The sequence below is a fragment of the Bos javanicus genome, chromosome 3 (assembly GCF_032452875.1).
Source record: "Bos javanicus breed banteng chromosome 3, ARS-OSU_banteng_1.0, whole genome shotgun sequence".
In the NCBI taxonomy this organism is placed as follows: Eukaryota; Metazoa; Chordata; class Mammalia; order Artiodactyla; family Bovidae; genus Bos; species Bos javanicus.
The window spans coordinates 98,031,966-98,055,867 of NC_083870.1; the positions used below are offsets into that span (position 1 = coordinate 98,031,966).

The 23,902-nt window shown below is 40.0% G+C and overlaps 1 protein-coding gene across 2 annotated transcripts in view; it reads left to right on the plus strand.

The window, feature by feature from the left end:
* The first annotated feature begins 439 nt into the window (after positions 1-439).
* Positions 440-23,902, plus strand: part of SPATA6 (spermatogenesis associated 6) — a 165,338-nt gene continuing 141,875 nt past the window's right edge. For both annotated transcript variants that reach the window (XM_061412053.1, XM_061412054.1), the window contains exon 1: positions 440-797. In XM_061412053.1, coding sequence (XP_061268037.1) covers positions 747-797 — 51 coding nt within the window. In that variant the 5' untranslated portion in view covers positions 440-746. The remainder of the gene's footprint in view (positions 798-23,902) is intronic.

Here is a 23,902-nt window from a genome sequence, read left to right on the forward strand (position 1 = left end):
GAAGGGAAGGTGGATGCCGTAACAAAAAAGTCACAGGAGATTAGGAAGAGATAGGTGATTTGACTGACAACCCTCTTCTCAGGGAGGAACCAGAGTTTTACAGGAGAGTTCTTAAGGTGCAATCTTGGTTATAACTTTGAATTGAACAAGGATCTTCTCCAACCCTGTTTTCTCATGCTGGCTTTGAAAACTATATCGTGAAATTCAAATAAGAAAACGAAAAACCATTATAATTCTTTATAGTTGGAGACGCCACTACCACAAGTTGCCACTGCCACGCTGGAACTCAGGGCTCTTGAGTCCTCCTCCCTGCCTTGCATACTGTGCTATTAATACAGCTATTCTCTTCCTCCTCTGGATTTGGGCTCGTAGTTTGACGTCACAGACGAACTGCCCCGCCCACCCTGACTCTTCGGCGGCCCCGCCTCCTCGCGCGGCCCTGCCCCTCCTGGCGTTCGCCAAGCCCCTCCCCCAGGCCATCGTACTCTAGAGGCGGCTCCCGCGCGTTCCCGCCGGGCTTCTCTTCCGGCCCCGCCCCTCCCAGCTGCTATGACAACGAGTCCGCGCCCCGCGCACCGCTGCTGCTCCGGCGGGACCCAGGCTGGACCGCGGGCCCCGGCCTGGGGGCCACAGCCGTCACCGCCGCCGCCACCTCGTCTCCTCCCCGTCCTAGCCCCGCCCTGCGTCTCCTCGCCTCCCTCGGGTCCGCGGCCGGGGTCTGTCCCCGCCGCCCCAACCCCGCCCGGATGCCGAAGGTGAAGGCGCTGCAATGCGCCCTGGCGCTGGAGATCCGCTCTGTGAGTACTGGTCGCGGCCCCATCGCCGCCGCCCGGGTGTCGTGAGCCTCGGGAATTTACTCGGGACGTCGCCTGTGTTTACTTCCGAGAACCCAGGTTCACCTAGAAACTTCCTCCACCCTCTGAGTCATCCCTGTGGAGCCCTGACCCCGTGTCACTTGGGTCTTCCTTAGCCTCAAAAATCATGAATGCCCTCCCACTCCAGCCACACAGAGTTCTGATCCCCACCCCTTAGCTCCCCTAACTTCCTCTCAGCTTCCAGTTAGAGTTTCTTCACATCCTTTCTAAACCACTTTTGAAAGTCCTGCTCTCCGCGTGCTTAACTTTCCAGTGGATTGGGGTAGGGGGATAGGGGTTTCTTTTAAAAATTCCTCTTCTCTGCTCCTGTTCTTTTCGTGAGAGATTATTACTGACCTGAGTTCTCCCCAGTCTTAGGGGCGGGGACTGGGGGATGGATTTCTTCTCAAATCAGTGCTGGTGGATTCCTTCGAACTGTTTAGCAAGCTTCTGATTAGTGAAGGGGCCTTTCCTCTCAAATCTCCAAAGTAGAATCCCTGCACTCCACAACCGAAGTGTGTCATCATTGCGCGCGGCAGCTTGCCATCTCCCCCCCCGCGCCCCCCGCCCCGCCACCCCAGGGCCACCCCTCAGAAACCGTTTCAAGTTCCTGCAGTCCCCAAACTCTCCCAATGTTGAGAGGGATCCCCGATCCTTCCCTTCACTCCAAGAAAGGCACCAACGTTAAGAGGAAACTACTCATTCTCTCAACTTGCTGGAGACGACCCGCAACCCTATGGAAGAGATGCCAAAGAGGGTCCTGTCCCCGACGTTGCTGTGGAAATCCAGCTGAGGCAGAGAACTCCCGTGTCCTTCCTCAAGAGAAGGGCCCAGGACCTCTCCAAGCTCTGAGCAAACACCATCCCTCTGAACAATCTCATAGGACCTTCCAAGGGGTTTTGATCTCCTTCCCCCTCATTCTTTACAGAACCCTCCTTTCTCCTCTTAAGACGAAAGCCCAGCTTCTCTCTTCTAGAGGAAATCCACCCAAAAGTCTTTCCATACCTCTGTTTTAGACCTGTAAGCAGTTTGGAAACACAATTCCTCCTCCTTCAGTCCTTTTTTTTTTTCTTTTTCTACTTCTTTAAGTCCTTTTATTTCTCAGCTCTTTCATCTCCCAGCAAAACTGTGTGTGTGTGTGTGTGTGTGTGTGTGTGTATGGGTGCATGGATGTGTGGTGTGTTTTAATACTTTACATAGCCAGTAACTCCCCTTCCTTCCTGCACACCCTGCCATCCAGGCCCCCCGCCCCCCAACCTCTCCGAAAGCATCCCCTGCTTTCCTGTCTATTCTTCCTCACATTACAGTGAGGCCAGTGAGGCACAGCCCCTGAAACCTCCAGGGAAATCACAAGACTATCTTACATCTTTTGCTGGGTCTTAAAGAAAGGAAGGCCGGGTAGGGCAGAGTGTGAGGCAGGGGTGAAGAACAGAGTTTCTGGCTCCCTTGTTTTATGTTTAAGGCTGCAGAGATTTTATTCCTTGCAATGTCAGAAACTCTGTAGTTTTGGTTTCAGATGCTTTTCTAATCCCACAGCTGCCTTTTTGTAAAGGAGGATTCATTTGGCAAAAGAATACACAAAGCTTCCTGAACTGCTTGGCAGTTAGTAAAACTCTGGAGTTCAGCCTCTCTAGACTTTGTTTCTGGCTGCTTCCTCCTGTGCTGACCAATGGAGTTTAGCAGCCTGCGGAGAGCAGCTGCCTGATGGGCTGGCTGTTGCATCCCTTCCTTGGCCAATCCATTCTTGCTTAGAGGAAGAATCAGTGCTTTGTGGTAACTGACTTCTGCTTGAAGGGGTTGAAGAGAGAAAAGTTATTTCACCAGCCTTTCTCTCCAGTATTAGGGAAAGTGAATGACTATACAGTGGAACTTTGTTGTTCATCGTGGCTTAAGAAATTATGCATGTGGAAACATTCCTGGTTTTTTTCAACAAACATTTGAATCAAGAATTTTACAGTTCTAAGAAATCTTAACTTTCATTGGATTACTATTATTATTATTATTTTACAGATGAGAAAATAGCATGACTATTTTTAGGGGCAGATCTGCAGCAACAGGCTAAGATTTCTGACCAGCAAAAGCCCCATTAAATTACTCTGATGCTCAGAAGGAGCAAAAAATATATATATAAAAACTGTTAATAATCGTATAGGTTAAACAAGCTTGATTCAGCTTTGATTGAATAGAGGAATTATATGAGCAAAGATATTTTTAACATCTTTTCAATTTCATTTTTTTTTAAATTTAATTCAATTCTTTACATTTATGGGTTAAAAGTCAAAACTGTATAAAATGATACATTCCAAGAAGTCTCACTTCCAGCCCTATTCAAACATATCTTCCATCTATTTTCATCTGCTATAAGAAACCATTTTTATTGATTCTTCTACTATTTCCACTTGTAATATAATCTCATTAGATACACACACACAGTACACTGCCCCTTCCCATATATATTTTTTACTTTCCTTCCTTTCCTTCATGATAGATAGCATATTACATAAGCTACTCTGCACTTTGCTTTTATGCTTTCTATAATGTATCCTGAAGATCACTCAAGATCTAAAAAAGTTGACATCTTCTTTTCCCCCTCAATTTTTTACTGACATTTTCCCAAACATACAGAGTTGTTGAGAGAATAGTACAATGAGTAGCTATATCCCATGACCTGTGTTCATTAGTTTGATATATCTGTAAATTTGTATATTTATAATAATTTTTTTTGCTAAAATATGACAGAATTGTTGCTATGAGAGTCCTAAATACTTTAGTATATGTCTTCTAAAAATAAGAACATTGCTCTACATAACCTCAAGACTATTATCACAGCTATGATAATTATCGATGCTTTCTTAGTATCTAGTCCACTTTCAGGTTTTCCTCATCGTCACAGAAATGACTTGTATAGTTGGCTTTTCCAAACCAGGATCCAATCAAAGTTTACATGTTGCATTTGGTTGTTAGATCATTTTAGTTCATCTTGATATAAAGCAGTTCTACTTTTTCTTTTCCACAATGTCTTTTCTTTTGTGGATTTAGATAAATTCATACACTTTTATATAACCATTATTCAAATCAAGGTTTAGAACTCTTGCAGCACCCCAGTAAATTCCCTTGTTCCTCCTTTTAAACCCTGCACAAAGGGAACACTTACTCTGATTTCTGTCACTCACCACAGATTAGTTTGCCAGTATTTGAGCTTCATATTAAATGAGCTATATATGCTGCTGCTGCTGCTAAGTCGCTTCAGTCGTATCTGACTCTGCGACCTCATAGACAGAAGCCCACCAGGCTCCCCCAACCCTGGGATTCTCCAGGCAAGAACACTGGAGTGGGTTTCCATTTCCTTCTCCAATGCATGAAAGTGAAAAAATAAAGTGAAGTCGCTCAGTCATGTCAGACTCCTACTGACCCCGTGGACTGCAGCCTACCAGGCTCCTCTGTCCATGGGATTTTCCAGGCAAGAGTACTGGAGTGGGGTGCCATTGCCTTCTCCGAAATGAGCTATATAGTGTATAATATTTTCTGTGGGCTTCTCTTGCTCATTGTATTTTTGAGACTCATCCATGTTGCTGTGCTTATCAGTAGTCATTCCTTTATATTGTGTAGTAGCTATCATATGGTTATATGGTTATATGGTTATATATATCATATATATATATATATATGGTTCACAATAGATTTCTATCATATGGTTCACACCAGATTTTGTTGTACACCACAGCATGTTTATGCCTTCTCTTTATTGTTGATTATTTGGATTGTTACCAGGTTGTGACTGTCTTGGATAAAGCTACTAGGCACATTCATTCCTGAAAAGGTCTTTTTATGCACATTATGTTAAGGAGACCAGACTCGGATACAGAATATCCCATGTTATTGTCTGATTTTTTTTTCCCATTGTGGTGACATTTAATTTGCTCTTCTAAACTGGAAATTAGGTGTTTAATTTCTACTGGCTTATTGAAAATGTGGCACTTCATTTTCTTCTCCCCTTTCCATGTTTATGTTTTGTTGCAGTCTTGTATTTGTGGCAAGCTCATCTTTGATACTGTGATCACATGAGAGCAAAAATGAGTAAACAGGAAAGGTTTTGGTGTATAACACAATATTTTGAGTTGCTCAACAGAACCAAGATTTGAGAGAAAATATATTGCTGGGAAAGAAAGTGTGACTTTTCTCAAGGAATCTTGGGAGAATGATATAATATGCCAAGTAACTCAATTTTAAAGAGCAGCCAAAAATTATATTTCCTATCACTTACACTTTTGATATTTGAAACAAATGTGATATAAAAAAGTATATTTACCACTGCTTCTCTCTACCTTCTTCTTATTCAGTAGTGCAGTTTCCATGAGATTTTTTTTTTTAGGAATATAGACAGAAGAAATTGGAGGTATAAGAGTAAAGCCCAATGCCTGGGCAGTAAAACCAGCCAATTTGCTTTACCTGAATAGTGTCAGTTTGGAGTTAGTCAATATTATATAATTCCCATTTTTTCTTCTCTATATTGACCTCACCTTGTTACCTCAGTCACCTCAGTCACATTACTGACAGCATTGAAGCAAACAGATCTAGGTCCTTTTCTGTTACTATTCATCTGATCGTCTGGTTTCCTTACTCAGTTATGCTGCAGTTGGTATTTCCCTGGAATACAGACTTTTTAAAACTTTGCCTATAAAGTGCTTCAGACTTACAGAAAAAGAAAATCTAAATGCTGTCATCCTTCACCACCCTGATTTAACAAATGCTCATTTTACATTTTCTGAAGATTTTTGTTTTTAAGAAAATGTTACAGATCTAGTTTAAGGCCCTTTTGCACCTCTTTCTGAGTCCAGTTTTCCTCCCTCCCTTCCTAAAGGTAATGTAATAAATATCCTGAAGTTGGACTGTGTTCTTTTCATTCAGGTTTTTTACAGTTGCTACATATTTGTGTATGCCTACATAATCTGTATACTATTGCTCTGTTTTAAAATCTTACACAAATGGTTTAATACTGTAGGTTCTTGTTCAGTCACCAAGTTGTGTCCAACTCTTTGCGACCCCATAGACTGCAGGAAATAATGTAGGTGTCCTTCTGCAAATCTGTTTTCCCACTTCACTGTTTCTAAAATTTGTCGCCAAGTGTTGATTCTTGCAAATCTAGTTCATTTCCTTAATTGTTAGATTTTGTTGTTGTTGATGTTGTTGTTTAGTTGCTAAGTCACGCCTGACGTTTTTGTGATTCCATGGACTATAGTCCACTAGGCTCCTCTCTCCATGGGATTTCCCAGGCAAGAATACTAGAGTGGATTGCCATTTCCTTCTCCAGGGGATCTTCCCAACCCAGGGATAGAACCCGCATCTCCTGCATTGGCAGGCAGATTCTTTACCACTGAACTATCTAGGAAGCCCTGATTGTTGCATAATGCTGTATGTTTGCATTAGAGATTTAATTCTTATTCCCCTATTGATGGACTTTTAACTACCAGTGTTCCTCTTTTTGAATATTACAGATAGCATTGCAGTGAGAATATTCGTACATATCTTAGTGTCCATGAATCTGTTGTTCTCAAGGGCTGGTACTATGCCCTAGGGTTCATTCTAAGAAATTTGTTGGCTACCTGTGTTTGTCATAGTGGTTGCAGTGTGTGTGTGTGTTGGGGGTGTTTCTGTTGGTGTTGATTGTCTGTTATTCTGCATGACTTGAATATTCCCTTGAATATATATCTATACATATATATGAAAGCCTGTTTATGATTAGAGATTAAGAATCTAACTCTGTTTTATGTATAAAGACAGACCTTTTGTGTGTGTGTATGTGTGTCTGTGTGTGGAAAAGTTTTAAGTACAGTGACTTTTCCAGTGATGCAATTATCATCTAAAGTGAGGAAAGAGTGTACTTTGTTTTGTTTGGAACTCTGTTAAGAGTTTACTTTTTCAGAAAATCATAGCATCACTGGCAGCTCTGCTTAAATTGAGTTGACATGGAACAACAGACTGGTTCCAAATAGGAAAAGGAGTACATCAAGGCTGTATATTGTCACCCTGCTTATTTAACTTATATGCAGAGTACATCATGAGAAACGCTGGGCTGGAGGAAGCACAAGCTGGAATCAAGATTGCCAGGAGAAATATCAATAACCTCAGACATGCAGATGACACCAGTCTTATGGTAGAAAGTGAAGAAGAACTAAAGAGCCTCTTGATAAAAGTGAAAGAGGAGAGTGAAAAAGTTGGCTTAAAGCTCAACGTTCAGAAAACTAAGATCATGGTATCCAGTCCCATCACTTCCTGGGAAATAGATGGGGAAACAGTGGCTGACTTTATTTTTTCAGGGCTCCAAAATCACTGCAAATGGTGATTGCAGCCATGAAATTAAAAGACGCTCATTCCTTGGAAGGAAAGTTATGACCAACCTAGACAGCATATTAAAAAGCAAAGACATTATTTTGCCAACAAAGGTCCGTCTAGTCAAGGCCATGGTTTTTCCAATGGTCATGTATGGATGTGAGAGTTGGACTGTGAAGAAAGCTGAGCGCTGAAGGATTGATGCTTTTGAACTGTGGTGTCGGAGAAGACTCTTGAGAGTCCCTTGGACTGCAAGGAGATCCAACCAGTCCATCCTAAAGGAGATCAGTCCTGGGTGTTCACTGGAAGGACTGATTTTGAAGCTGAAACTCCAATACTTTGGCCACCTGATGCGAAGAGCTGACTCATTTGAAAAGACCCTGATGCTGGGAAAGATTGAGGGCAGGAGGAGATGGGGACGACAGAGGATGAGATGGCTGGATGGCATCACTGACTTGATGGACATGGGTTTAGGTGGACTCCGGGAGTTGGTGATGGACAGGGAGGCCTGGCGTGCTGTGGTTCATGGGGTCGCAAAGAGTTGGACACGACTGAGTGACTGAACTGAACTGACAGCTACCATTCGGCATTTGAAACTGACCAGTTCATGTTGATTCTGTGAATAGGTGCAAAGAGTGTATCTTGAAGCCTAGTCCTGTCTCAGGATTTACACATAGACATATGTAATTATAAAGTATTTCTGTATTTTTTTCAGTTTTGGCATTGGTTTATTTTTTCAGTTATAGGTATAGATAAACTACAAAATGTTAGTTGTAAAAGCAGGATTTTGGATCTTAGAGACATCCAGTGCTCTAGGGTATAGATTTAGAAATGAAACTATTGAATGTTAGGGAATTGTGTTAATTTCGTAGGGCTTCTATGAGAAATCACCAATATAACTTGTTGGTTATATGTAATGTAAATTTCAGAGATCTTCCAGTTGAAGATAATTTTTTCACTTTGTTTTTGCTCTTTTTAGTAATGCCTTTTGTTTTCATTTTCTTTGTTCTTTTTGTTGTTGTTGCTGATAAAGAATGCCACTGAGTCCTTAACTTTTTATGGAACTATAGCATATATTTAGAAAGTGTACATATGCAAAGTGTATAATTACCACCCAGATGGATAGTTAGAATAGTATCAGCACTCCAGGTTGCTTCCTTGTGCTCCATTCCTTTTGGCTACTCCACCTCCACTCTTCTCTTCCCAGAGGTAACCACTATGTTAACTTCTATCTCAATGTATTTTGAACTTGTAATGTCAATTTCTCTGTCTCTCTTTCTCTGTCCCTCCTTTCACTCCCTGTCTCCTTCGACTTTTTTCTGTGACTTCTTTGTGAAAATTCATCCATGTTGTCATGTGAAGCAATAATTCTTTATCCTTTCTATTGTCTCTTCCCCAACTTTATTGATATATAATTGACACATAGCATTATATGTGTTTAAAGTGTACAGTATGTTGATTTATGTTTATAAATTGCAAAATGATTGCTACCAAAATATTAGCTACTATCGCCATCCTGTCACATAGTTGACATTCTTTTTTGAGTTGAGAACAGTTAAGATTTACTTTCTTAGCAACATTCAAGTATACAGTACAGTATTATTAATTATAGTGACCATGCTGTTTACATTAGATACTTGTTAATCTTATAACTAGAAGTTTACACCCTTTGACCATTATCTCCCCATTTCCCCCACCTCCTCAACCCTTGGTAAACACCACTCTACTATCTGTTTCTCTGAGTTGATCTTTTTAGATTTTACATATAAGTGATATCTTACAGTGTTTGTTTTTTTTCTGTTTGATTTAGCATAATGCCTTCAAGGTCCATCCAGTTTGTCACAAATGACAGGATTTCATTTTTTCTGTTGGCTGAATGGTATTGCTACATGTATATCCCCTGTTCTTTGCCATTCATCTAGTTATCCATTGACAGACACTTAGGTTGCCTTCTTATCTTGGGTGTTGTGAGTAATGCTGTTGTAAACATGAGAGTGCAGATATGAGATCTTGATTTCAGTTCCTTTGTGTATACATCCAAAATTAGGATTGTTGGATCATATATGGTCATTCTATTTCGGGTTATTTGAGGAACCTCCGTAGTGTTTTCCATAGTGGCTATGCGCAATTGCATTCCCACAAGCAGTGTCTTTACGATTCCCTTTTCTTTAGATCCTCACCAACACTTGTTATATCATGTCTTCTTCATGATAGTTCTTCTGACATGTGTGAAGTGATATCTAATTGTAGCTTTGATTTGCATTTCCCTGATGATTTGTGATGTTGAACATCTTTTCACGTACCTGTTGGCTGTTTAATCCCTTATGATTATACAGTCAGTCAGTTCAGTCACTGAGTCGGGTCCGACTCTTTGTGACCCCATGGACTGCTGCACACCAAGCTTCCCTGTCTATCACCAACTCCTAGAGTTTATTCAAACTCATGTCCATCGAATCAGTGATCCCATCCAACCATCTCGTCCTCTGTAGTCCCCTTCTCTTCCCACCTTCATTCTTTCCCAGCCTCAGGGTCTTTTTCAATTAGTCAGTTCTTCACATCAGGTGGCCAAAATATTGGAGTTTCAACTATAGCATCCATCCTTCCAATGAATATTCAGGACTGATTTCCTTTAGGATAGACTGGTTGGATCTCCTTGCAGTCCAAGGGACTCTCAAGAGTCTTCTCCAATACCACAGTTCAAAAGCATCAATTCTTAGACACTCAGCTTTCTTTATAGTCCAGCTCTCATCCATACCTGACTACTGGAAAAACCATAGCTTTGACTACATGGACATTTGTTGGCAAAGTGATGTCTCTGTTTTTTAATATGCTGTCTAGGTTGGTCATAGCTTTTCTTCCAAGGAGGAAGTGTCTTTTAAATTCATGGCTGCAGTTGCCATCTGCAGTGATTTTGGAGCCCAAGAAAATAAAGTCTGTCACTGTTTCCATTGTTTCCCCATCTATTTGCCAGGAGGTGATGGGACCAGACGCCATGATCTCAGTTTTCTGAATGTTGAGCTTTAGGCCAACTATTTCACTCTCCTCTTTTACTTTCATCAAGAAGCTCTTTAATTCTTCTTTGCTTTCTTCCATAAGGGTGGTGTCATCTGCATATCTGAGGTTACTGATATTTCTCCTGGCAATCTTGATTCCAGCTTGTGCTTCATCCAACCCAGCATTTCCCATGATGTACTCTGCATAGAAGTTAAACAAGCAGTGTAACAATATATAACGTACTCCTTTCTCAATTTGGAACCAGTCTGTTGTTCCATGTCCAGTTCTAACTATTGCTTCTTCACCTGCATACAGATTTCTCAGGAGGCAGGTCAGGTGGTCTGATATTCCCCTCTCCTGAAGAATTTTCCACACTTTGTTGTGAACCACACAGTCAAAGGCTTTGGCGTAATCAATGAAGCAGAAGTAGGTGTTTTTCTGGAACTCTCTTGCTTTTCTGATGATCCAGCGGATGTTGGCAATTTGATCTCTGGTTCCTCTGCCTTTCCTAATCCAGCTTGAACATCTGGAAGTTCTCGGTTCACATACTGTTGAAGCCTGGCTTGGAGAATTTTTAGCATTACCTTCTTATCATGTGAGATGAGTGCAGTTGTGCAGTAGTTTGAGCATTCTTTGGCATTGCCTTTCTTTGGGATTGGAATGAAAACTGCCCTTTTCAAATCCTGTGGCTACTGCTGAGTTTTCCAAATTTGCTGGCATATTGAGTGCAGCACTTTCACAGCATTATCTTTCAGAATTTGAAATAACTCAACTGGAATTCCCTCACCTCCACTAGCTTTATTGGCAGTGATGCTTCCTAAAGCCCACTTCACTTCACATTCCAGGATGTCTGGCTCTAGGTGAGTGATCACACCATTATGGTTATCTGGGTCATGAAGATCTTTTTTGTATAGTTCTTCTGTGTATTCTTGCCACCTCTTCTTAATATCTTCTGTTTCTGTTAGATCCATACCATTTCTGTCCTTTATTGTGCCCATCTTTGCATGAAATGTTCCCTTGTTATCTCTAATTTTCTTGAAGAGGTCTCTAGTCTTTCCCATTCTGTTGTTTTCCTCTATTTCTTTGCAGTAATCACTGAGGAAGGCTTTCTTATCTCTCCTTGCTATTCTTTGGAACTCTGTATTCAAATGGGTGTATCTTTTGTTTTCTCCTTTGCCTTTCACTTCTCTTCTTTTCACAGCTATTTGTAAGGCCTCCTCAGACAACCATTTTGCCTTTTTGCATTTCTTTTTCTTGGGGATGGTCTTGATCACTGCCTCCTGTATAAAGTAATGAACTTCTGTCCATAGTTCTTCAGGCACTCTATCAGATCTAATCCCTTGAATCTATTTGTCACTTCCACTGTATAGTCATAAGGGATTTGATTTAGGTCATACCTGAATGGTCTAGTGGTTTCCCCTACTTTCTTCAATTAAGTCTGCATTTAGCTATAAGAAGTTCATGATTTGAGCCACAGTCATCTTCCAGTCTTTTTTCTGCTGACTGTATAGAGCTTTTCCACCTTTGGCTGCAAAAAATATAATCAATCTGATTTTGCTGTTGACCATCTGGTGATGTCCATGTGTAGAGTCTTCTCCTGTGTTTCTGGAAGAGGGTGTTTGCTATGACCAGTGTGTTGTCTTGGCAGAATTCTATTAGCCTTTGCCCTGCTTCATTCTGTACTCCAAGGCCAAATTTGCCTGTTAATCCAGGTGTTTCTTGACTTCCTACTTTAGCATTCCAGTCCCCTATAATGAAAAGGACATCTTTTTCAGGTGTTAGTTCTAGAAGGGCTTGTAGGTCTTCATAGAACCATTCACCTTCAGCTTCTTCAGCATTACTGGTTGGGGCATAGACTTGGATTACTGTGATATTAAATGGTTTGGCTTGGAAACGAACAGAGATCATTCTGTCATTTTTGAGATTGCATCAAAGTACTGCATTTTAGACTCTTTTGTTGACTATGATGGCTACTCCATTTCTTCCAAGGGATTCTTGGCCACAGTAGTAGATATAATGGTCATCTGAGTTAAATTCACCCATTCTAGTCCATTTTAGTTCTCTGGTTCCTAAAATGTCGATGTTCAGTCTTGCCATCTCCTGTTTGACCTCTTCCAATTTGCCTTGATTCATGGACCTAACATTCCAGGTTGGTATGAAATATTGGGCTTTCTGGCATCGGACTTTATTTCCATCACTAGTCATATCCAGAGCTGGGTTTTGTTTTTACTCTGTCTCTGTCTCTTCATTGTTTCTGGAGTTATTTCTCCACTGATCTCCAGGAGCATATTGGGCACCTTCTGACCTGGGGAGTTCATCTTTCAGTGTCCTATCGTTTGGCCTTTTCATACTGTTTATGGGGTTCTCAAGGCAAGAATATTGAAGAGGTCTGCCATTCGCTTCTCCAGTGGACCACGTTTTGTCAGAACTCTCCACTATGAACCGTCCATCTTGGGTGGTCCTACACAGCATGGCTCATAGTTCTCAAGATGTCAGAGTAAAAGGATGTGCACTTATCTTCTCCTCTGAAAACTCCAAAATTACAACTCACTGCTGAACAGCCATTGACAGGAGAATGTTGGATCCCACCAAGAAAAGTTGGATCCCACTAAAAAAAGTTACCTTACATCCAAGGGCAAAGGAGAACCATCCAGCAGGATGGTAGAAGGGGTGAAATCATGTTTAGAATCAAACCCCATGCCCACCAGAGACGCTTGGAGTGTTCAAACAAGTCTTATGCACACCAGGACCCAGAGACCCCACAGAGACTGAGCCAGAACTGTGTTTGAGTGTCTCCTGGAAAGGTACGCATTAGCAGGGGCTTTGGGTGCAGTAGACCTGGGTATAACATAAGCCCTCTTGGAGGAGGTCACCATTAACCCCACCATGAAGCTACCAGAACTTACACAAGACTGGAGAAATAGACTTTTGGAGGGCACAAATAAAACCTTGTGCCCACCAGGACCCAGGAGAAAGGAGCAGTGACCCCAGAAGAGACTCACCCAGACTTGCCCATGAGTGTTCAGGAGACTCCAGCCAAGGCGTGGGTTGGTGGTAGCTTGCTGCTGGGTTGAGGGCATGCAGCAGTGTGTGCATGGAACCTTTTGAAGGCAGTTGCCATTATCTTCATTACCTCCTGCATAGTTTGGCCTCAGGTGAAACAATAGGGAGGGAACACAGCCCTGCCCATCAACAGAAAACTGGATTAAAGATTTATAGAGATGGGAATACCAGACCACCTGACCTGTCTCTTGAGAAACCTATATGCAGGTGAGGAAGCAACAGTTAGAACTGGACATGGAACAACAGACTGGTTCCAAATAGGAAAAGGAGTACTTCAAGGCTGTATATTGTCACCCTGCTTATTTAACTTATATGCAGAGTACATCATGAGAAACGCTGGGCTGGAAGAAGCACAAGCTGGAATCAAGATTGCCAGGAGAAATATCAATAACCTCAGATATGCAGATGACACCACCTCATGGCAGAAAGTGAAGAGAAACTGAAAAGCCTCTTGATGAAAGTGAAAGAGGAGAGTGAAAAAGTTGGCTTAAAGCTCAACATTTAGAAAACTAAGATCATGGCATCTGTTCCCATCACTTCCTGGGAAATAGACAGGGAAACAGTGGAAACCATGTTAGACTTTATTTGTTGGGCTCCAAAATCACTGCAGATGGTGATTGCAGCCATAAAATTAAAAGACGCTTACTCCTTGGAAGGAGAGTTATGACCAACCTAGACAGCATATTAAAAAGCAGAGACATTTCTTGCCAACAAAGGTCCGTCTGGTCAAGGCTATGGTTTTTCCAGTGGTCATGTATGGATGTGAGAGTTGGACTGTGAAGAAAGCTGAGCGCCGAAGAGTTGATGCTTTTGAACTGTGGTGTTGGAGAAGACTCTTAAGAGTCCCTTGCACTACAAGGAGATCCAACCAGTCCATTCTAAAGGAGATGAATCCTGGGTGTTCTTTGGAAGGAATGATGCTAAACCTGAAACTCCAATACTTTGGCCACCTCATGCAAAGAGTTGACTCATTGGAAAAGACTGATGCTGGGAGGGATTGGGGGCAGGAGGAGAAGGGGATGACAGAGGATGAGATGGCTGGATGGCATCACCGACTCGATGGCCATGAGTTTGAGTGAACTCCGGGAGTTGGTGATAGACAGGTAGGCCTGGCATGCTGCAATTCATGGTATCACAAAGAGTCGGACACGACTGAGTGACTGAACTGATTTGAATTGAGCATAGCCCTGCCCATCAGAACAAGACTCAGTTTCCCCCTCAGTCAGTCTCTCCTATCGAGAAGCTTCTATAAGCCTCTTATCCTTTTCCATCAGAGAGCAGGCAGAATGAAAACTACAATCATAGGAAACTAACCAATCTGATCACATGGACCAGCAGCCTTGTCTAACTCAATGTTATACAGTGGAAGTGACAAATAAATTCATAGGATTCGACCTGTTAGAGTACCTGACGAAATATGGACAGAGGTTCATGACATTGTACAGGAGGCAGTGATCAAGACTATTCCCAAGAAAAAGAAATGCAAAAAGACAAAATGGTTGTCTAAGGAGGCCTTACAAATAGCTTAGAAAAGAAGAGAAGCTAAAGACAAAGGAGAAAAGGAAAGATACACCCATCTGAATGCAGTGTTCCAAACAGAAGTAAGAAGATATAAGAAAGCCTTCCTCAGTGATCAGTGCAAACAAATAGAGGAAAACAATAGAATGGGAAAGATTAGAGATCTCAAAAAAACTAAGAGATACCAAGGGAATATTTCATGCAAAGATGGACACTGTAAAGGACAGAATTGGTATAGACCTATCAGAAGCAGATGTTAAGAAGAGATCCAAGAATACACTGAAGAACTATACAAAAAAGATCTTAATGACCCAAATAATCACAGTGGTGTGATCTCTCACCTAGAGCCAGACATCCTGCAATGCAAAGTCAAGTGGACCTTAGGAACCATCACTACCAGCAAAACTAGTGGAGGTGAGGGAATTCCAGTTATTTCAAATCCTAAAAAATGATGCTGTGAAAGTGCTGCACTCAGTATGCCAGCAAATTTGGAAAAGTCTGCAGTGGCCACAGGACTGGAAAAGGTCAGTTATCATTCCCATCCCAAAGAAGGGCAATGCCCAAGAATGCTCAAGCTATTGTACAACTGCACACATCTCACACAATAGCAAGTAATGCTCAAAATTCTCCAAGTGAGGCTTCAATAGTACATGAACTGTGAAGCTGGATTTAGAAAAGACAAGGACACCAGAGATCAAATGGCCAACATCCATTGCATCATACAAAAAGCAAGAGAGTTCCAGAAAAGACATCTACTTCTGCATGATTGACTACACCAAAGCCTTTGTCTGTGCTTGTCACAACAAACTGTGCAAAATTCTTCAAGAGTGGGGAATACCAGATCACCTTACCTGGGTGATCTGTATGCAGGTCAAGAAGCAACACTTAGAACTGGACATAGAGTAATGGACTGGTTCCAAATTGGGAAAGGAGTACATCAAGGCTGTATATTGTTACCCTGCTTTTTAAACTTATATGCAGAGTACATCTTGCAAAATGCCAGGCTGATTGAAGTAGAAGCTGGAATCAAGATTACAAGGAGAAATATCTGTAACTTCAGATATGCAGATGATACCACCCTCATGGCAGAAGGCAAATAAGAACTAAAGAGCCTCTTGATGAAAGTGAAAGAGGAGAGTGAAAAAGTTGGCTTGAAACTCAACATTCAGAAAACTAAGATCATGACATCCTCTCCCATCACTTCATTGCAAATAGATGGGGAAACAATGGAAACAGTGAGATACACTATTTTCTTGGGCTCCAAAATCACTGCAGATGGTGACTACATCATGAAATTAAAGGATGCTTGCTCCTTGGTAGAAAAGCTATGACCAACCTAGATAGCATATTAAAAAGCAAAGACATTACTTTGGCGACAAAGGTCCGTCTAGTCAAAGCTATGTTTTTTTCAGTAGTCATGTATAAGTGTGAGTTGGACTGTAAAGAAAGCTGAGTGCCTAAGAATTGATGCTTTTAACTTGATGTTGGAGAAGACTCTTGCAAGAGTGTTGGACTGCAAGGAGATCAAACCAGTCCATTCTGAAGGAAATTAGTCGTGGATATTCATTGGAAGGACTGATGCTGAAGCTGAAGCTCTAATACTTTGGCCACCTGATGCGAAGAACTGACTCATTGGGAAAGACCCTGATAGTGGGAAAGATTGAAGGTGGGAGGAGAAGGGGACAACAGAGGATGAGAATGTTGGATGGCATCACTGACTCGATGGACATGAGTTTGAACAAGTTCCAGGAGTTGATGATGGTCAGGGAAGCCTGGCATGCTGCAGTCCGTTGGATCACAAAGAGTTGGACATGACTGCGACTGAACTACTGAACTGAACTGAACTTGGAAGACTATTCCTTTTCTCTATGTCAATTCTATTGTTTATGACATTTTCATTTTTTTCCAATTTTGTACTATTATGAATTGGGCTCCTATGAACATTTCTGTACATGTCCTTGCATATTTTGAATTCAGCAACATTGCTGAAATCTCATATAAGTTATTTGGATTTTCTATGTGGAAAATCATGTTTACAGATAAAGTCAGTTTTGACTTCTGTACAATCTTTTTTCTTTTTCTTACTTATGTCTTGACTAGCACAGTGTTAAGTAGTGGGAATAACAGGGCATATACTTGTCATTTTATTTAAGTTATGCTGAAGTCACCAGTATTAGATTGAATCTTACAAAATGTTGTCAGTGGACTAGTTTTTGACTTTAAAAAGCAATGACAATTTCATATATTTCAACCTAATATAATATTGGATGTAGGATTTTATTTATTAAGTTAAGAAAGTTCCCTTCTATTCCTAATTTTTTTTTTCCCACACTGTTTGGGTTATGTGATGTGGAATCTTAGTTCCCTACCAGGGATTGAACCAGGGACCTTGGAAGTGAGGGTGTAGAATCCTAACCACTGGACTACCATGGAATTCCCCATAATTTTAAAAATATTCTGAGCTTGAATTATACTGAATGGTTTTCCCTAAGTCTAATGTTGCGTTGTTCAGTTGCTCAGTTGTGTTCAACTCTTTGCCACCCCATGGATTGTAGCACACCACCAGGCTCCTCTGTCCATGCGATTTTTTTATGGCAAAAATACTGGAATTGTTTGCCATTTCCTCCTCCAGGAAAATATTGAATATTTTATAATTTTTATAAAATTTATTTTATACTATTTACTTTGGCTTATGAGCTATTTTAAGAGTTTGTTTAAATTACAAGATATATAGGATTTATATGTGTCTTTTTCTTCTTTCCCTTCCCTCTCCCACCCCCGCGGCTCCATGCATGCTCACGCACATACACATACATTCTGTCTTTTGTTGTGGTATTTTTTTTTTAAGTCATTCCCTTATTCATTTGTTTCTGGCTATGCTGGTCTTCACTGTTGTGTGCAGGCTTTCTGTGGTTGTGGTGAGTGGGAGCTGCTCTCTGGTTGTGGTGCACAGGCTTCTCTCATCTTGGCGGCTTCTCTCGTCTTGGCGGCTTCTCTTGTTGCAGATGACTTCAGTAGTTGCCGCATACGGGCTCTAGAGCACTGGCTCAGTAGTTGTGGCTCATGGGTTTAGTTGCCCTGCACCATGGGGGATCTTCCCAGACCAGGAATTGAACCTGTGTCCCCTGCCTTGGGAGGCAGATTCTTAACCACTGGACCAACGGCAAAGTCCTAATGTATTTTAATTTAATTGCATTGTGAGTATTGAATGAAATTTGGGTAATACTGATTGTTTTTGTTGCAATTTCCAATGTATTGTTTTCCAATTATTATGTGTATATTTATAAATAATCCAATTATTGCAAGTGTTCCGTATTTACCTGAAAATGATATATTAATTTATTTGTTTGATGTAGGGTTCTATCTGCCATTATCAGATCCTTTATTTTCTCTGAAATATCTTTAAGTCTATATTAAATTTTTTGTCTGCATATAACCTGTATCAGACTGTAATGGAGGTAATAAAATCTTCAGTCTTGATGTTAAAATCTTCACTATGATAATGTATTTTCACTTTCTCCTTGATGCATTCTAGTACACTATGATGTATAGAATTATATATTCATTTCTCTTCTGTTTTGCACTGGGTTTGTACTTTGATCTGAGAATTTATGGGTTTCTGCTGTTCTGGGAAATTCTTAGCTTTTATACCTATCAATATTCTTTTTATGCTGTTCTCTCTTTTCTGCTGACAGTACAATTAGACATATATTGGAACTTTTATATTTTCTTTCTTAAGTACTTTTTGGTATAATATTTATTTTTATATCCTCTTGTTTTGAGATAATTCTGTAGTATTTTCTTATTAAATTAAAATTTTAAATCTTTATTAAGATATTTAACTTCATTGACTACATATTCTAGGATTTTTCATTTAGTGTCTCTTTTTAAACATATGCCAAATAATTACATTTTTACGTATTTTGATTTCATAATTTTTGTTTTTTATGGGATTTTCTCCCCTTATTAGATGAAAGATTCTAAATACTTAACATTATTTTCAGGTTGTGTAAATTTCTTTAATTTTCTTTCATATTCTTTCAGTAATGTTTGTAGTTTTCAGAATACATGTCTTACACATGTTTTGTTAAATTTGTACCTAAGTAGTACATGCCTTAGATTTTAGTGATATTATAAATGGTGTTAAATTTTCTAAAATGTTATTTCTAATATATTGAAATTGATTTTTTGCATATTGAACCTATATCCTTTTATGGTTATTGAGACTTGTTTTATGGCTCATATCATCTTATTGCATGTTTTCATGTGTACTTGTAAAAAACTGTATATCCTTCGGTTGTATAGAGTATTATGTAAATGTCAGTTAGGTCAAATTACTTGAATGGTGTTGTCTATGTCTTCTATACTCTTTATGATTTTTTTCTTCTTCTTATATCGTTTACTGGAAAGTGTCAAAATTCAGTTATATAATTTTTTGCTTCATTACTTTGACATTGTATTATTTCAGTCCAGTTCAGTTCAGTCACTCGGTCATGTCTGACTCTTTGCGACCCCATGAATCGCAGCACGCCAGGCCTCCCTGTCCATCACCATCTCCCGGAGTTTACTCAAACTGACATCCATCGAGTCAGTGATGCCATCTAGCCATCTGATCCTCTGTCGTCCCCTTCTCCTCCTGCCCCCAATCCCTCTCAGCATCAGAGCGTTTTCCAGTGAGTCAACTCTTTGCATGAATGAGGTGGCCAAACTATGGAGTTTCAGCTTTAGCATCATTCCTTCCAAAGAACACCCAGGACTGATCTCCTTTAGAATGGACTGGTTGGATCTCCTGCAGTGCAAGGGACTCTCAAGAGTCTTCTCCAACACCACAGTTCAAAAGCATCAATTCTTCAGCGCTCAGCTTTCTTCACAGTCCAACTCTCACATCCATACATGACCACTGGAAAAACCATAGCCTAGAAAACTAGACGGACCTTTGCTGACAAAGTAATGTCTCTGCTTTTGAATATGCTGTCTAGGTTGGTCATAACTTTCCTTCCAAGGAGTAAGCGTCTTTTAATTTCATGGCTGCAGTCACCATCTGCAGTGATTTTGGAGCCCCCCAAAAATAAAGTCTGACACTGTTTCCACTGTATTATTTAATATTGTATTATTTGCTGCTGCTGTTAAGTCACTTCAGTCGTGTCCGACTCTGTGTGACCCCAAAGACGGCAGCCCACCAGGCTCCGCTGTCCCTGGGATTCTCCAGGCAAGAACACTGGAGTGGGCTGCCATTTCCTTCTCCAATGCATGAAAGTGAAAAGTGAAAGTGAAGTTGCTCAGTCATGTCCGACCCTCAGCGATCCCATGGACTGCAGAGTACCAGGGAAAGTCCATGGGATTTTCCAGGCAAGAGTACTGGAGTGGGGTGCCATTGCCTTCTAGGTACATACAATTTAATTTTCTATATCTTTTCATAAATCAAAATTTTAATTAATATGAAGTGTTCCACTTTAACCTTGGTAATCTTTCTCTAAAGTCTACTTTATATCATATTAAAATGGCTACCCTAGCTTTCTTATGATTAGTGAATGTATGGTATATCTTTTTCTATAATTTTAGTTTAATCCTGAATCTTTTAAAAATTTGAGAAATAATTCACATATCATAAAATCCACAATTTTAAAGTATACAGTTTAGTAAATTTTCATATATTCACAAAGTTGTGCAATAATCGCTACTAGTTCCAGAACATTTTCATTACCCCATAAAGAAATTTCATAATTTCATCTCCCTCTCCCCCAACCCCTGGCTACCACTAAGCTAATTTCTAGATCTATGGATTTGCCTATAATGAACATTTTTATAAGTGGAGTTACATAATATGTGGACTTCTGTGTCTGACATCTTTCACTTAGCATAATGTTTTTAAGATTCATCCATGTCATAGTATATATCAGTATCTTATAAGTGCTTTATTCCTTTTTATGGCCAAATCATATTCTATTGTATGGATATACCACATTTAGCTTATGCACGGGACATTTGGGTTGTATCCACATTTTGGCTTTTATGAATACTGCTGTTATACTCTTGTACACATTATTGTGTGGATGTATATTTTCATTACTCCTGGGTGTATACCTAGCAAGTTGCTGGTTCTTGAGGTAACTGTTTACTTTTCTTGAGGAACTATAAAAATTCTACCATAGTGACTACAGCATTTTACTTTTCCATCAGCACAGTATAAGGGTTCCAATTTTTTGACACCCTCCCTGACACTTGTTTTGTCCATCTTTCTATTTATAGCCATCCTAGTGAGTATGAAGAGAAATCTCATTGTGATTTTGATTTATATTTCCTTAGTGACTAATGTGTTCTTGCCTGGAGAATCCTATGGACGGGGGAGCCTGTTGGGCTGCTGTCTCTGGGGTCGCACAGAGTCGGACACGACTGAAGTGACTTAGCAGTAGCAGTAGTAGTGACTAATGATGTTGAATATGTTTTCATGTGCTTTTTGGCCATTTGTTAATCTTCTTTAGAGAGATGCCTGTTGGTTTTTCCGTCATGTATTTTGGGGTTGTTAAGTACATATATCTTTATATGTTGTGTCCTAAAGTTTAATTATTGCCTATGTTTTTAATTGTTATGTCATTTATAATGCATAGGTTATTTTTTCCACTCTTTTACTTATCAACCCATTTGTGTCTTTGAATTTAAAGTGAGTCTCTTGTTTTCAACACATGGTTGGATTGTAATTGTTTTTAACGTATTTTGTAAAAATTTTATTTACTTTTTGGCTGTGCTCGGTCTTCACTGCTGTCGAGCTTTTCTCTAGTTGTGGCAAGCAGGAGCGCCTCTCTAGTTGTGGTACATGGCGTTTCATTGCAGTGGCTTCCCTCATTGCAGAGCACAGGCTCTAGCGTGTGTAGACGTCAGTAGTTGCAGCATGTGGGCGCGGTGGTTGTGGCTCCTGGGCTCTAGAGCACAGGCTCAGTGCTTGTGGTGCATGACTTAGTTGTTGCATGGCATGTGGAATCTTCTCAGACCAGGGGCAAGCCCATGTCTCCTGCGTTGGCAGGTGGGTTCTTTACCACTGAGCCACCAGGGAAACCTGGATTATAGTTTTTAGTCCATTTTGCTAACTCTACCTTTTGATTGGAGTGTTTAGTCAGTTTACCTTTAATGTAAGATAAAGTAGGCTTTACCTTTGTCATTTTGCTATTTGTTTTCTGTCTTTTCTGCATTAATGCCTTTTGGGACTTCTTTTGTGTTAACTATTATCTAGTGTGCCATTTTAATTCCCTTGTTTCTTTTAGTGTATTTTTTGAGTTATTTTCTTAGTGGTTGTTCTAGGGTTCACAGTTAATATTTTAATTTTTAACAATATAGTATGGATTAATACCAATTTAATTTGAATAATGCATAAAACCTTTGCTTGTATTTAGTTTGCTCCCTCTCTTCTTTATAATTTCATTGTCATGCAGATAACATCTCTATACATATACACTCTTCAACATAATTTAGTAATTGTTGCTTTATTCAATTTTATTTTAAATAAGAATGGATAAATGAGAGAAAAATACAATATATTGTCTTAGGTTTACCTGTGTAGTTCCCTTACTGGTGTTTAGTTTTTCCTGTACGTTTTAGCTGGTGTCCTTTCATTTTAATTTGAAGGATTTTCTTTAGTAATTCTTGTAGGGAAGTTCTCTTTTCTTAAACAGAATTATCTTTTTGTGTAAGAAAAGCCTTAATTTTCCATCTTTTGTAAAGGAGAATATCCTGGATATTGAACTATCGAATGTCTTCTTTTAGTACTTTGAATACATCATTCTACCTTCTTCTGCTTCATGTTTCTCATGAGAAATCAGCTGTTATTACTAGTGAGGTTTTCTAGTACCTACTGAAACATTTTCCCTTTGCTTCTTTCAAGATTCTTCATCTTTGTATTTGAAAAGTCTGATTATGATGTGTGATTGGAGTTATTGGAGTTTGTTGGATTGAATATATAGATTGTTTTTCTTTAAATTTCAGAAGTTTTCATCCATTGTTTCAGCAACTGTTCTTACTGGCTGCTGCTGCTGCTGCTAAGTCGCTTCAGTCGTGTCCGACTCTATGCGACCCCATAGACAGCAGCCCACTAGGCTTCTCTGTCCCTGGGATTCTCCAGGCAAGAACACTGGAGTGGGTTGCCATTTCCTTCTCCAATGCATGAAAGTGAAAAGTGAAAGTGAAGTCGCTCAGTCGTGCCCGACTCTTAGTGACCCCATGGGTTTGTCCTCTATTGTAGGGGTCCCATTATATCTATGTTACTGTGCCTTATGGTTTCGCACAGGTCTCAGAGACTATTCACTTTTCTTTTCTCTTTCCGTACCTCAGGCTGGATAATCTCAATTGACTACTTTTCAGGTTCATTTATTCTTTCTTCTGCCAGCCTATATCTGCTCTTGAGATTCTCTAGTGAATTTTTCATTTATTGTGTATTTTCAACTCTAAAATTTCTATCTTTTAAAGTAATTTCTAGCTATCTATTGATATTCCTTATTTGATGAGACATCATTGCCACACCGCCATACTTTGCTTTAGATCTTGAGGTAAGGTTTTCTTTAGTCATTTGTGCATATTTATAACAGATGATTTAAAGCTTTTATTTAGTAAGCCCAACTTCTGGCCTTCTTCAAGGACACTTTCTGTTGACTGCCTTCATGTATAGGTCATTCTCTTGTTTCTTTACATGTCATAAATTTTGTTGAGAACTAGACATTTTAAATAATATAATGTGGAACTGTGTTAATAAGACTCCCTCTGTTTCTCAGAGTTTATTTATTTTTGCCGTTGTTGTTTTCTGTTTGTTTAGTTACTTTTCTGAGCTAAAGTCTGTATTCTGTAAAATCTGTGTTCTTTGTTGAGTGTTGTCATTGAAGTCTCTACTTAGTTAGCTTTATGGCCCTTTAATGACAGGATTTATACTTCCTTAAATGCCTTGAACCAGTAAGTCCCCCAGCCTTTGCTCAGTACCTCTGTTGCATGTTGGGACATGCTTTCTATGCCATGCACACGGTTTTCAACTCTGTCTTAGTCTTCACTTTCAACATTTCAAAACCTCAGATCAGTCCGAGGTGAGAGATTAGGGTTTCCTTAGGTAATTTCCGGATGCATACACATCCCCGCACATGTGCGTGATCTTCTCAATTGCCAAG